This window comes from Lutra lutra, chromosome 13, assembly GCF_902655055.1.
Source record: "Lutra lutra chromosome 13, mLutLut1.2, whole genome shotgun sequence".
NCBI classification, from domain to species: Eukaryota; Metazoa; Chordata; class Mammalia; order Carnivora; family Mustelidae; genus Lutra; species Lutra lutra.
In genome coordinates, this window is record NC_062290.1 from 47,913,262 (window position 1) to 47,926,787 (window position 13,526).

Genomic DNA, 13,526 nt, shown 5'->3' on the forward strand with positions numbered 1-13,526 from the left:
CAACTGACTGAGCCACCCTGGTGTCCCTATGTTGAGTACTCTTTTATTAGAGATAATTGACACATTTCTGATAAAGTATATATATTTTTCTGGGGCTCCTGCATTCTATAAAATGTAGTGATTTGGGGGGAACTTTTTTTTAATTTTAGGAGTCTTTGTTAAGGAAAAAAAAGACATGTACACACACACACACAAACACCTATACACCTATCTCAGCAGAATCAATTGGGTTGAAGATTTGGTAATCTGATATGCTATGGATCTAGTCCTGCATTCAAGCTTTCATCTTTATGAGTCATTGTGAATTGGAACTTAATTTTTTTCTCTCATCTGAAATTGCTGCTTTTGTGTAGATCCAATCATACAGCACATACCCAATCAAAAATTAACTTCTGCATGGTACAAGAAACTGCATAATCAGATGTTAAGATCCTTGGAAGAGGAATGTTATCTCTATTTTCATTCACTCCTCAACCTTCAGTGAGCTGGCTTTCACACAGAATTAGTAACCAATTTTACATAAAATCAAGTAACTAATTGCCAAGGTAACCAATGGCTTTCTTGTTTTTAGACCCAATAATCCCATACCTCATCTCTTGCATTTTCTTCTGTGCAGCTTTGGATCCTGATGAACCGTTTTTTCTTGCTGTTCTTAACTTTCTTGCTTCTGGTGAAGCCGTCCTCTCATATATTTCTGATCACATATGCCATGTATGTGATGTAAATAACACCAACACGTTTATATCCTCCTAAAAATACATTCTTTTAAAAAAATTTTAAAAAAGATTTTATTTATTTATTTGACATAGAGAGAGAGAGAGAGCACAAGCAGGGGGAGAGGCAGAGGGAGAGGGAGAAGCAGGTTCCTTCCAGAGCAGGGGAAGCCCGATAGGGGACACGATCCCAGGACTCCGGGATCATGACCTGGTGTGGCTTAACCCACTGAGCCTCCCAGGAGCCCTTAGAAATATATTCTTTTTTTTTTTTTTGAAGATTTTATTTATTTATTTGACAGAGATCACAAGTAGGCAGAGAGGTAGGCAGACAGAGAGAGAGAGAGAGAGAGGAGAGAGAGAGAGGAGGAAGCAGGCTCCCCGCTGAGCAGAGAGCCCCATGCGGGGCTCGATCCCAGAATCCTGAGATCATGACCTGAGCTGAAGGCAGCAGCTTTAACCCACTGAGCCACCCAGGTGCCCTAGAAATATATTCTTTTTTTTTTAAAAGATTTTATTTATTTATTTGATAGAGATTATAAGTAGTCAGAGAGGCAGGCAGAGAGAGAGGAGGAAGCAGGCTCCCCGTGAGCAGAGAGCCCGACGCGGGGCTCAATCCCAGGACCCTGAGACCATGACCTGAGCCGAAGGCAGAGGCTTTAACCCACTGAGCCACCCAGGTGCCCCTAGAAATATATTCTTAATCTACATTTAGTTCATCCATGTTTTGAGTAACAGTCCTAAAATAAAATCTTGAATTATTAACTAGTAAAATATTTACTTATCCACTAAAAATTGGATATTGGATTTCGAGTCCTAAAAATTGGATATTGAACCTTTACTAAATATCAGATACTATCTGCTTGGTACGAGTGATGAGCAAGTCAGAAACTATTAATTACAAAAGATTAGGTAACCTCCATGAAATAACAGTCCTGGGTGCTACTTGAATGCGTAATGAAGGTCTGGTGGTCAAAGAGATCAAGGGTGTTGAAATCAGCAGGGTTATGTTGGTATTAAGTAATCAAAGGTATGGGGCAGTAGTTGCAAGGAGGAACATTCCAGGTTGAAGGAACTCCATGTGGCAACCTCTGAGGTATGACAAAGCCTGTGCATACTGAAGGAATTATGGTTGGACATAGGGATGGAGGAGGAGAATAGGGCTGGCTGTAGTTGGAGACACAAACACTGCAAAATCTTGGAGGGCTGAAGAGGCCATTTGAAGCATTTTTATCTTTATCTTACAAAAAAGAAGGCTGGGGCACCTGGATGGCTCAGTCAGTTAAGCAGCTAACTCTCGATTTCAGTTCAGGTTATGATCTCGGGGTCCTGGGATTGAGCCCCTCATCTGGCTCTGTGCTCAGTGGGAAGTCTGCTTGAGGATTCTCTCTCTTGCTCTCCCTCTGCCCCTCCCCCACTGGCTATGTGGATGTACGTGCACACGTTCTCTCTCTCTCTCTCATTCAAATAAATAGATCTTAAGAGAGATGGGTTTGAGCAGAGAAGTGATATGATCAGATTTTCAGTTAAATTAAGAAAAAAAAACATTTTGCACGTGCTTTGGAGAATGGTTTAGAGGAGAAACTAGAGTGGATACTGGTGGACCAGTAGCTCAGAGGATAGATTATGGTAGTTTGGACTAAAGTATTTGTACCTAAGATGGAAAGAAGGAGGATTCTTTAAGATATATTTAAGAAATAATTTCAACAGAGTTCAGCAAGTAACTTGAGATAACAGATGAGGAAGAATGTTTTAGGCAGGTTTGTACAACCAGAGAGGTTGGTGTTTATGGTTACCAAAATAGGGAACACTGGATGAGAATGCAGTTTGAGGTGAAGATCATGGGTTCAGGTTCAGAGAGCTTGAACTTGAGATATGGTGACATATCCAGACGGAAATATTTAATGTTAGAAAGATGGGTCTGTAGCTCAGAGAGGAGTGCATATTCCTAATATGGATTAATTTATACTACTAAATGAAGAAATGAAAATTTCTGGCACAAAGTTTAACATAGAAGGTTAGTTTACTTTTCAACTAATTCTGAAAATATTTTACCAAAAATATTTGATAATATATGTTGGTTTCACCTCTTCTGTCTCTAAACTTGCTCATTCTGAAGACATTTTTCATCAACCTTCTCACTGTTAATCCTGTTCTATTTAAAAAATTGCATGTTCAACATTTTCTTTGATTACTTATATATAAGGACCAGTTTCCAAGATATAAACATAATTAAAATTCAAACTTAGAATAATCTACTGAAAAAAATTCAGAGAACTAAATGGAAAAAAAAAAACACCAAATAGGAGAAAGCATTTACTACATGATGTTCCTGATAAGAATTTCTTCTAAAATTTCTCTCTCTTTATTCATTCTTACCAAAATGAGAGAAAAATGAGCAGAACAATATTATCAGAAAATCACCTAAAAATAACACCCTTTCTGAATGAAGAATTTTTTTCATGGTTGTTTTTTTCTATGTACAAACTGTGTTGATTTTTCCATTCACCTAGTAGCTATTCAACAAATATTTATTGAACATCTGTTATGTACCAGGCACTCTTCTAGACACTTAAGATACATCAGTGACAAAACAGTAAAAGACACCTGTCTTCTGGCTCTTATATTACAGCAGGGGCAACAGTTTATGTTGTAAAGTCAATCACATTATAGGCATAGCACTTAAAAGAGTGCTTCATGTTTTGTTTTTTTTATTGTGTTATGTTAGTCCCCATAAAATACATCATTCGTTTTTGATGCAGTGTTCCAAGATTCATTGTTTATATACAACACCTGGTGCTCCATGTAATACGTGCACTCCTTAATACCCACCACCAGGCTCACCCATCCCCCCTCCAAAACCCTCAGTTTATTCCTCAGAGTTCACAGTCTCTCATGGTTCGTCTTCCCCTCTGCTTTCCCTCAATTCACCTTCCTTCTCCTAATGTCCTCCATGTTATTCCTATGTTCCACAAGTAAGTGAAACCATATGATAATTGATTCTCTCTGCTTGACTTATTTCACTCAGCATAATCTCCTCCAGTCCCACCCATGTTGATGCAAAAGTTGGGTATTCATCCTTTCTGATGGCTAAGTAATATTTCATTGTATATATGGAACACATCTTCTTTATCCATTCATCTGTTGAATGGCATCTTGGTTCTTGCCGCATTTTGGCTATTGTGGACATTGCTGCTCTGAACATTGGGGTACATATGGCTCTTCTTTTCACTACATCTGTATCTTTGAGGTAAATACCCAGTAGTGCAATTGCCAGGTCATAGGGTATCTCTATTTTTAATTTTTTGAAGATTCTCCACAATGTTTTCCAAAGAGGCTGCATCAACTTGCATTCCTACCAACAGTGTAAGAGGGTTCCCCTTTCTCCACATCCTCTCCAACATTTATTGTTTCTTGCTAAAAGAGTGCTTCATATATTTATATTACATGATCAAACATACAAGGTCTGGATTATGAAAAATCAATACCCACATTACAAGAAGAATTCTAAAATAATTTGTGTTATATGAATGAATCAATAATAAAACCATTTCCTCAATAACCATAAACTGATTTCAAAGTGATTGTTCATCTCAGAGAAACCTTGGCACAGTTAAAATAATTGTTTCAAGAAGTAGACTTTGGTACCAAAATAAGGCACGTTAGGTTTAAATTTTTTTTATTTTTTATTTTTATTTTTTAAAGATTTATTTATTTATTTTAAAGATTTTATTTATTTGACAGACAGAGATCCCAAGTAGGCAAAGAGGCAGGCAGAGAGAGGAGGAAGCAGGCTCCCTGCTGAGCAGAGAGCCTGATGTGGGGCTTGATCCCAGGACCCTGGGATCACGACCTGAGCCAAAGGCAGAGGCTTTAATCCACTGAACCACCCAAGCACCCCAGGTTTAGACTTTTTAAAAAGATTTTATTTATTTGTTTGACACACACATATATATAGAGAGAGAGTGAGAGAGAGAGTGCACAAGCAGGGGAAGCTGCAGGCAGAAGGAGAGGGAGAAGCAGGTGCCCCGCTGAGCAGGGAGCCCGAAGTGGGACTGGATCCCAGGACCCTGGGATCATGACCTGAGCCAAATGCAGAAAGGAGACCCTTAACTGACTGAGCCACCCAGGCACCCTTAGGTTTAGATTTTTAATTTTGCTGTTCCCATACTAAATGCATACTCATAATTCAGTGCTGAAAAACTGGTTAGGTTATAAACCAAAGCATAGTTGAAATGAAAGTTTAGAAAAGAGTATCATAAGCCAAAATTTAGTATCATTATGACGGCAGCTTTTGAATTTTAACTTTGACACTCTAGGCTCAAATTGTATTTGATGTGGTTATAAACCTAGGGAGTGTTGAAATGAAAGTTTCAAAACAAATTAAAGAGTTAGCAAAACATAATCAATATAAAAGCATTATATAATATATTAATATTCCATGATTCAACTGAGCAATAACTTGTTTTGTGTTACAAAATGGATAGAAGATAATCTGAGTATAGAAAGTAATATTTCCTACATGGGACCATTCTACCTTCTGCAATTTCTTGAATTCCACTTCCTGGTTAGTGAGCTACAGCTTTAGCAATCAGTTTTTTCAAAATAAGTTTTTTTTAAGTCTATTTTTCTAGCTCTAAAGATATAAAGCTCAAAGCTCTTTTTGAAAAAGAATGAAACACATTTCAGTTATCCTTATCACTTGGAATATCTGGTTTCAGCCAAAATTTACATGTCATTCTGAAAAAAGCAAAAGTGAGATGTCTTCTTTTGAAGAGAGACTTTGAAGTCAAACAGTCCATCGGTAATGCACTTCTTTGCTTGTAGACTTTCCTTGGTTGGGAGGCCATTCAGGGGGTGGTGAGTGTGACATCTCTGCCTTGGAAGAGCCCTACGCAGGGTCTGAACCTTGTCTTTCTCTTTGCTCCTCTGCCCCTGGGAATGAGTGGGGTGAGAGTTTGGGTCAGTAGTATTTGGCAAAAAGTGACTCACTCTCTGACCTTGTTTCGAATGATCTGGTATCGATATATTTTCCTACATTCCAGAGAAAAAACTGCAATGCTGAAATGTAAAAGTGTTACTTTCTAGTGATTTCTAGTTTAGAAATCTAGTGATTTTGGTCAAATAATTTATCTTTAGACTTCAATTTCCTTGTTTGTAAGGTATGATAACACAACCTTCCTCATAGGAGAAGTATTCCTTGAAATAGTATATGTATATTTTAGCACACAGTAAGCCCCTAATAAATTCAAATTATTATCAATATATTGCTAGGAAAGAAAGGGCATCAGAGAACAAATGATATAAGTGTTTTATTAATAATAGAGCCTAAATGCCATCAAATTATGAGTAGATAAAGAAGATACAGTATATGTATATTATATATACATACACACACATATATACATATACACAAAGGAATACTACTCAGCCATCAACAAGAAAGAGATCATGCCATTTGCAATGATGATGTAGGTGGAGCTAGATTATATAAAATTAAGTGAAATAAATGTATTATACTATATACTTAGTATATTATACTAAGTATAATATACTTAGTATATTATTATAATATACTTATTAATATAATATATAATATACTTAGTATATTATACTAAGTGAAGTAAATCAATCAGAGAAAGATAAATACCATATGATTTCACTCACATGTGGAGTTTAAGAAACAAAATGATGAACATTTTGGGAAGGGGAAAAGAGAGTGGGGAGAAACAAATCATGACTCTTAACTATGGAGAACAAACTGAGGATTGATGGAAGAAGGTGGGTGGGGGATGGGATAGATGGGTGATGGGTATTAAGGAGGGCACTTGTTCAGAAAAGCACTGGGTGTTATATGTAAATGATGAACCACTGAACTCTACTCCTGAAACCAATATTGAACTGTATGTCAACTAACTACAGTTTAAATAAAAATAAATAAATAAATAAATAAAATAAAACCAAGTCAGTAAACTTTCATAGCTTGATTAATATGTTCAAGGCACTCTGTGGGGACACTTTAAATGATAAAGTGATAAATGAGACAAAGAAAAAGAAGTAATAGGGGAAGGACACTTTGTGGGCAAAACTTTTAGGATTGGATTTTCTTTTTTTTTTTTAAGATTTTATTTATTTATTTGACAGAGATCACAAGTAGGCAGAGAGTCAGGCAAAGAGAGGGGGAAGTAGGCTCCCCACCAAGCAGAGAACCTGATGTGGGGCTCGATCCCAGGACCCCGGGATCATGACCTGAGCTGAAGGCAGAGGCTTTAACCCACTGAGCCACCCAGGTGCCCCTAGGATTGGATTTTCAAATGGTCATCTCTTTCACCATTGTACTTAGGTTTGCTCTGTTGATAGCAAAGAATTTATCTAGTTTCCTTCTTAAACCAGAGTCATGGAGCATGAGTCAATGAACAGGATTGGTTGCCTTTGTGGAGCATTTTATATTTTATGCAATCATTTATATATCACTATCATAACGTTTACCCTATTCTCAGACCATCTGTCTTTACTTTCTTAATAGTTTTCTTCAGATTGGCTCACCTTTTTTCCAACTTCATTTAAGTCTCATTTGAGCGACATTAGCTATGAAAATTGTGGTTTTGTTGTGCAAGTTATATTTTTCTAATGCACTTTAAAAAGTTCCACCTGTAGTCCATTTACCACTTACAGTCATCAGAAGTACCTCCAGTGCTATGTTACTGCGTTTTGGAAAGCACTACTACACATGATATTTCTTGGTCGTCATAATAGTTATGTGAGGTAAATACAGAAAACATAATTATCCCCATTTCAAAGATGAGAAAATCAGGCTCATGGATTAACTCTTGTCACCAGTAAATTTCCAGAACTGGGGCTGGTGCTCATACCTTCTTATCAAACCACTGCTTCTACTATACTACTAACTCTTCTGAGAAATGCAAACTTAGACCTAAAAGTAAACTTTTGTCTATTTAGACCTGACTATTTTGGAATGTTGTGGTAATCTGAATAGAGATGAAACAGGAAAAAGTTAGCAAAGAAAAGGAGAGTAGATTGCCAAGTTGTGGTAGACAACCTCTTAGACAGCCCCTGATTACTCCACCTTCGAGTATTCATGTCTTGTGTAATCCCACTTGAGAAACTGTTTTCTAACCAATAGAATACGGCAACCTAGGGGAGGTGTCACTTCCCTGCTTGGTTTGCAAAAGATTGTGACTTCTGTCTTGCTAGAGGTCTCTCTCTCTTTGTCTCTCTCTGTCTCTCTCTCACACTGATTTTGAGGAAGCAGGCTGCCATAGGAAGGGGGACCCAAGCACTATAGGGAACTGAAGCCCTCAGTTCAACATCCCTCAAGGAAATGAATCCTGCCAACAATTTTGTGTGGTTAATTGGGACACAGATCCTTCCCTAGGCCAGCCTTCAGATGAGACCCAGCTTTGATGGACATCTTATCTGCAGCCTTGTGGGAGACCATGAAGCAGAAGACCCAGTGAAGCCAACTCCAGAGTATTGACTGGAGGCATGTTAAGCTATTCACTTGCAGATTGAGTTGGAAGGATTAATCTGTTATTCAGCAATATATAACACAAGTCTGTAGGACTCACTTCCAGAAGTGATTCAGGGTGGCTGGAACCGAGTTATTACTGCTGGACATGGGCTCCAAGTGTTTGCAGTTCTGTCGAACTGTGACAGCTAACCCTGGACACTTTTTCTTTCTCTTATTTTTCCAATTCTTTCCTCCCTACCCTCTCTCTTTCACTCCTTCCCTTTATTTCTCCTAATCTTTCATACTTTTAATTAACAGAACAGTTGGAAACTTAAAGTCAGTAACAGTACAAAAGAAAGCTCCTGCATGTGCAAAATGTTATCACCTGTGTCTTTCCACAATGGCCTGTGCCAGGCTTCATATTTTGGCTTCCTAGTACACATGCACACATCTAACAAAAGTTTACCTGTTGGTATTATTGAATCACCATGGAGTGAAATCAATGCTATCCATTCCATTTTGTTTTCATTTTTCTACTTATGGAAATATCTTTATTCTTCTGTGGGCTTTGTGTACTCATGTTCTCTCTCTTTTCCTTTGTAGGCAATTTATAGCACTGATCTACAGTTACCTGTACTGATCTAAAGCACTAATCTACACTGATCTAGACTGATCTCGCTGACTTCAATGTGAAGGTGATTTTTCCTGCAGGTGCTCTTTCCACAAAATCAAAAACATTAAGGGGCACCTGGGTGGGTCATTCTGTTAAGTGTCATCTACCTTCAGCTCAGGTCATGATCGTGGGGTCCTGGGATGGAGTCCCCCCCCCCCATCAGACTCCCTGCTCAGGGGGGAGTCTGCTTCTCCCTCTGCTCCTACCCCTTGATCATGCTCTCTCTCTCTCTCTCTCACGTTCTCTCTCTCAAATAAGTGAATTAAAAATCTTTAAAATAAATTAAAAATGTTGAGCATTCATGCTTTTACACTGACTTACTGATTTCCTCTAGTTTTTCCATGCACCATACTACATGAAAGATTTTCACTTTTGAGCAGGGTTTTCTTCTGTTTCACATGCACAGAGAGCTAAAGAGAATTGGGCAAGGACCATTCCAAGTGATCTTATCTGTAGGCAACCTTGAGAATCATCTGAAGCTAGCTTTGATAGATGGGGGAGGGATGAGGTATGTGAAAGGATAGAGTAGGTGGTGGGGAGGTAAATATATGGACAAATTTGAATCACAAATTTTTCACTATATGCCAGCAAAATTTAATAATAGCACTCCTAAACACACACACACGCACACACACACACACACACACACACGTAAATGAGTCACACTATAAAAACTTTTAACAAGTGCTGGCAAGTCAGATGGCAAACTCACCCCGAAACCTGTCTCTCCAATAAAAACCTCATAATTAAAAACAAGGCTGTCCATAAATCATAACATATAATAACAATTATATGCAACTGGTACAAGACTTGATTAGAAAATTAACATTTCGCTTTCTCAGGTGAAAACTCTAAATTTCCCTCAGAGTGGAAATACTTCTGTAATATGTGGCCAGCAGGTTATCATCTTGCCCTGAACCGTGAGATGTTTCTTTGTTTCACTGCTAATACCTACTGACCTTGGCCCAGTAAAAGACTGAAGTGATGCAGTTTTGCTTGTCTCTTGAGACCAACAGTTGTGTTTGCCATGTATTGAGAAAGTGCCTGCAATGTGCTAGGCACCTTGTTTGGCACTGAATGTCTCATTTTCTCTTCTTCCCACTCAGGGAACAATTAACTATATTTTATTTCTATAAAACAGGGGCTTCCACTAGTTTACTGGCTTTCCTAAGTTTGCATAAGGAGTAAGGGATCAAAAGAGGGTTTGAACCTGAACTGGCTTGATTTCCCAAAGGTACTCTTTCCACCAAAGATGTGGCCTTGAGAAAGGACATGAAATTAATGGATATACGGAATAGGATACAGTTGTGGCCTTAAACCAGATCCTGCTGAATGTGTGGTAGAATGGATGAGAAGCCTCTTCTCTCTTGCTACCCTGGGAGAAGTCAGTCACCTGGCTTTGCTGGGTTCTTGTTTTTTATTTTTTGTTTTTGTTGTTGTTCTTGTTTTTGATAAACTGAATCATCTCAAATGGCTATTATCTGATGTGACTTCCATATTAAAATTATATTATTCTAGTCTATAAATTTACCCCCTCAGGCTTGCATCAATCTGACAAGCCTAAATGAGGTAAACCCTGGTATTTGTCATGTTTCCTTCAAATTTCCCCCCTGGCATAGGAGCAGGGTCTGAAAATAGAATGGAAGTTCCATGAAGCAATAGCAACACTTTTTCACTGTGTTCCTCTCTTTCCTTTTCTCTTAGGTACACAGTTGGAAGAGCTGTCCCGTGAGAAGCTGAGGCGAGGGGAAGCTAGAGGTAGAATTGGGAAGGACTTAAATGAGTGGGTCAATGAAATTCAATTCTTATTTTCTAAAACAAATACTGTTTCCCTGGGTTTTTAGGGACTGGAAGAAAGCTCTCTGCATGGGCAAAATGTCCTAGGGTAGCTGTTCACAAAGAAATTGATGATGGTGAACTCCCACTTGTTAGAATTTCCTAATTCTCTGAAAATATTCTTTAGACTCAACCTTCTAAAAATTCTTTTTTTTTTTTTAAGATTTTATGTATTTATTTGACAGAGGGAGAGAGATCACAAGTAGGCAGAGAAGCAGGGAGAGAGAGAGAGGGAAGCAGGCTCCCTGCTGAGCAGAGAGCCGGATGCGGGGCTCGATCCCAGGTCCTTGAGATCATGACCTGAGCCAAAGGCAGAGGCTTAATGCACTGAGCCACCCAGGAGCCCCATAAAAATTCTTAATGGCACCTTGAAGAGTAGAGGTTGACAAAATTTTTCTCTAAAGGGCCCGATAGGAAATTGTTTAGCTTCTGTGAGCCCATATGGTTTCTTTCACTGGACTACTCAACTCTTGTCCCAACACCAACGCTGCCACAGATAATACAGAAATGAATGAGAATTTCTGAATGCCAGTGTAACTTTATTTGCAAAAACAGCGGGACAGATAAGACGCAAGGGTCGTAGTTTGCTGACCCTTAGTAGAGTGAAAAAAATTCAGTTGGAGTTGATGATGGCTCTTTTACTCTAGCTGGGTATTTTGGGAGAAGATATTTATTTTATTTTATTTTTTTTAAAGATTTTATTTATTTATTTGACAGACAGAGATCACAAGTAGGCAGAGAGAGAGAGAGGAGGAAGCAGGCTCCCTGCTGAGCAGAGAGCCTGATGCGGGGCTCCATTCCAGGACCCTGGGATCATGACCTGAGCCGAAGGCAGAGGCTTTAACCTACTGAGCCACCCAGGCGCCCAGATATTTATTTTAGATTTATACAACTTCATTATGTGTAAAATGGTGATAAGAAAGCTACCTCATCAGGCTGTTAGGAAGATGAAGTTATGTAGCTAACTATAGCCAACCGGCTTGCTTTTAAAAAAAATTTTGATTTGTTTTTTATTGTAGAACATACATATCAGGGCAAAGTGCTTCACACACAACTGCAAATCATTTTTAGGGGAAAAAAAAAACTGTAAAAAACACAAAAACCACAACTGCTTTACTTATGTAGTCCCAAAGTGAATCTATACTGGTAAAGGAATTCTGGCCCCTGGGATGGGCTTCTTGAGGTGGCTGCCCCAGATATCTGCAGCCTCAGCCCTGGGCCTTTGTAAGACCAGGGCCTCTGGGCTGGTGGCAGCCTGGGGACTGGGAAGGCCTGTGCCCTCAGCAGGTCAGGGGTTGGGCCTTGGCCCTGGCTGGCTGGCAAGGAGACATTCCTAGTGAATTGGGATCATCAAAACCATACAGCCTTCAAGGATCTGAGTAGGTGGCAACTCCTGAAGACTTTCTTGTTTTGTTCCTTTTATTATTTCTTAAAGGCCCCTTCCCCAGCTCCCATGCACCTGAGGCAGAGGAGGCACCGACCCAGTCAGCAGGCCTGAGCTCTGGCCCTGGATGCATGTTCTGGGCAGACAGAGGGGGTGGTGGGGGTGGGTGGCGCCTTCCTATGGGGATGACTTGGAGAGGAGGCCCAAGCTGGCCAGTGTAGGTGAAAGGAAATGGTAAGGAAAAAGCCAGGAGACCAAAGGTAAATGGTAACTGTAATTATTATTATCATCATTACAGGATTATTACTTTAAATTCTTTTAGGGTTTTTGTTTTGTTTTGTTTTTGTTGTTTTTGTTGCTTATTAGTCTAGCTCATGTGTTTACAGTAAACCAGTAAGTGCTACTAAGGGCAGCTGAAACGGGGTTTTGCTGGTTCACTACTGAAACAACTTCTGCTGGAATTAGAAAATTGTTTTAGAGAGGGTCAGTGCGTATTTCATACGAATTGAGCTAATACCATTTGCTCTTAGGCTTCATTTTTGTACTTCAAGTCCTTTTCAAAGGAATTGTGCAGACATGTGTGCATCTATTTGCTTTACCTCTTTCTTTTCCTTGTTGGGTAATCACGCCTATGTGGACTGGCATCCAACACAGCTCTCACGTAACCCCATGGCAGTAAGCTTCCACCCACTTGAACTGAGACCAGCCCTGGTGGCCCTGTGAGTGGGAGAGTCTGGGTGTGTCTAGCTTGGGCTGTGGCACCCGGAGAGGGTGGACGCACCTGTTCGACTTGTGGAACCTTGGCATCCATACAGTGGTGCTTCTCTGTGTATTAGCCTTTGTAAAAGGTCCCTGGCTAATTTGAGCTATGGGGCTGTGCCCCACATCCTCTGTGTGTTGCACTGGCTTTCTTTCGGTGGCATCCTGCCTCATTTCTAGAGGTTATTTTGACTCACAGAAGTGAGACTCTAGCTTTTTGTATTTCTGAATTTCCTTAGAAGGAGACAAGGCTATCACATCCAAGGGTCTTGAGTCATTGTAGAAAACTTACCTAAAAGAGAATTTTTCACTGAGGGAGAAAATTATACAATCACAATAAAGCAGAAGCCACAGGGCCTGGGTTGTTGACTTACCATAAATGGAAGGGCTACAGTTAACAGGCGACTTTCAGTTCCTGCTATTGGATGGGGTGGTCGGTCCCTTTCTTTTATTGAGCCCCCTTTCCCTCTTCTCCCTTTCTTTTCTTTTTTCTTGTAAAGAAGAGTCAAGACAAATGCCAACTGATCTTCCTTGGGCTGGTAGGGGGATAGGATATCAATTTAATAAAAGAAGTTGGGTCAAAATGTATGTTTCTCTCTATGAACTGAAATTAGAGTGTGCATGGGTGAGTTGGATTGAAGGCTTTAAACATGTGTTAGCTTGCAAAACTGGCTACAGAGAAAGGACCTA

General features: G+C 39.5%; 1 protein-coding gene across 8 annotated transcripts in view; it reads left to right on the plus strand.

Moving 5' to 3' along the window:
- Positions 1 to 13,526, plus strand: part of LOC125083920 (uncharacterized) — a 153,868-nt gene that overhangs the window by 22,597 nt on the left and 117,745 nt on the right. For all 8 annotated transcript variants that reach the window (XR_007122407.1, XR_007122408.1, XM_047700938.1 and 5 more), the window contains one exon: positions 10,562 to 10,644. Coding sequence is in view for 6 of the 8 variants with exons in the window: in XM_047700938.1 (XP_047556894.1) it covers positions 10,562 to 10,644 (83 nt within the window). In the remaining 2 variants the exon portion in view is untranslated. The remainder of the gene's footprint in view (positions 1 to 10,561; positions 10,645 to 13,526) is intronic.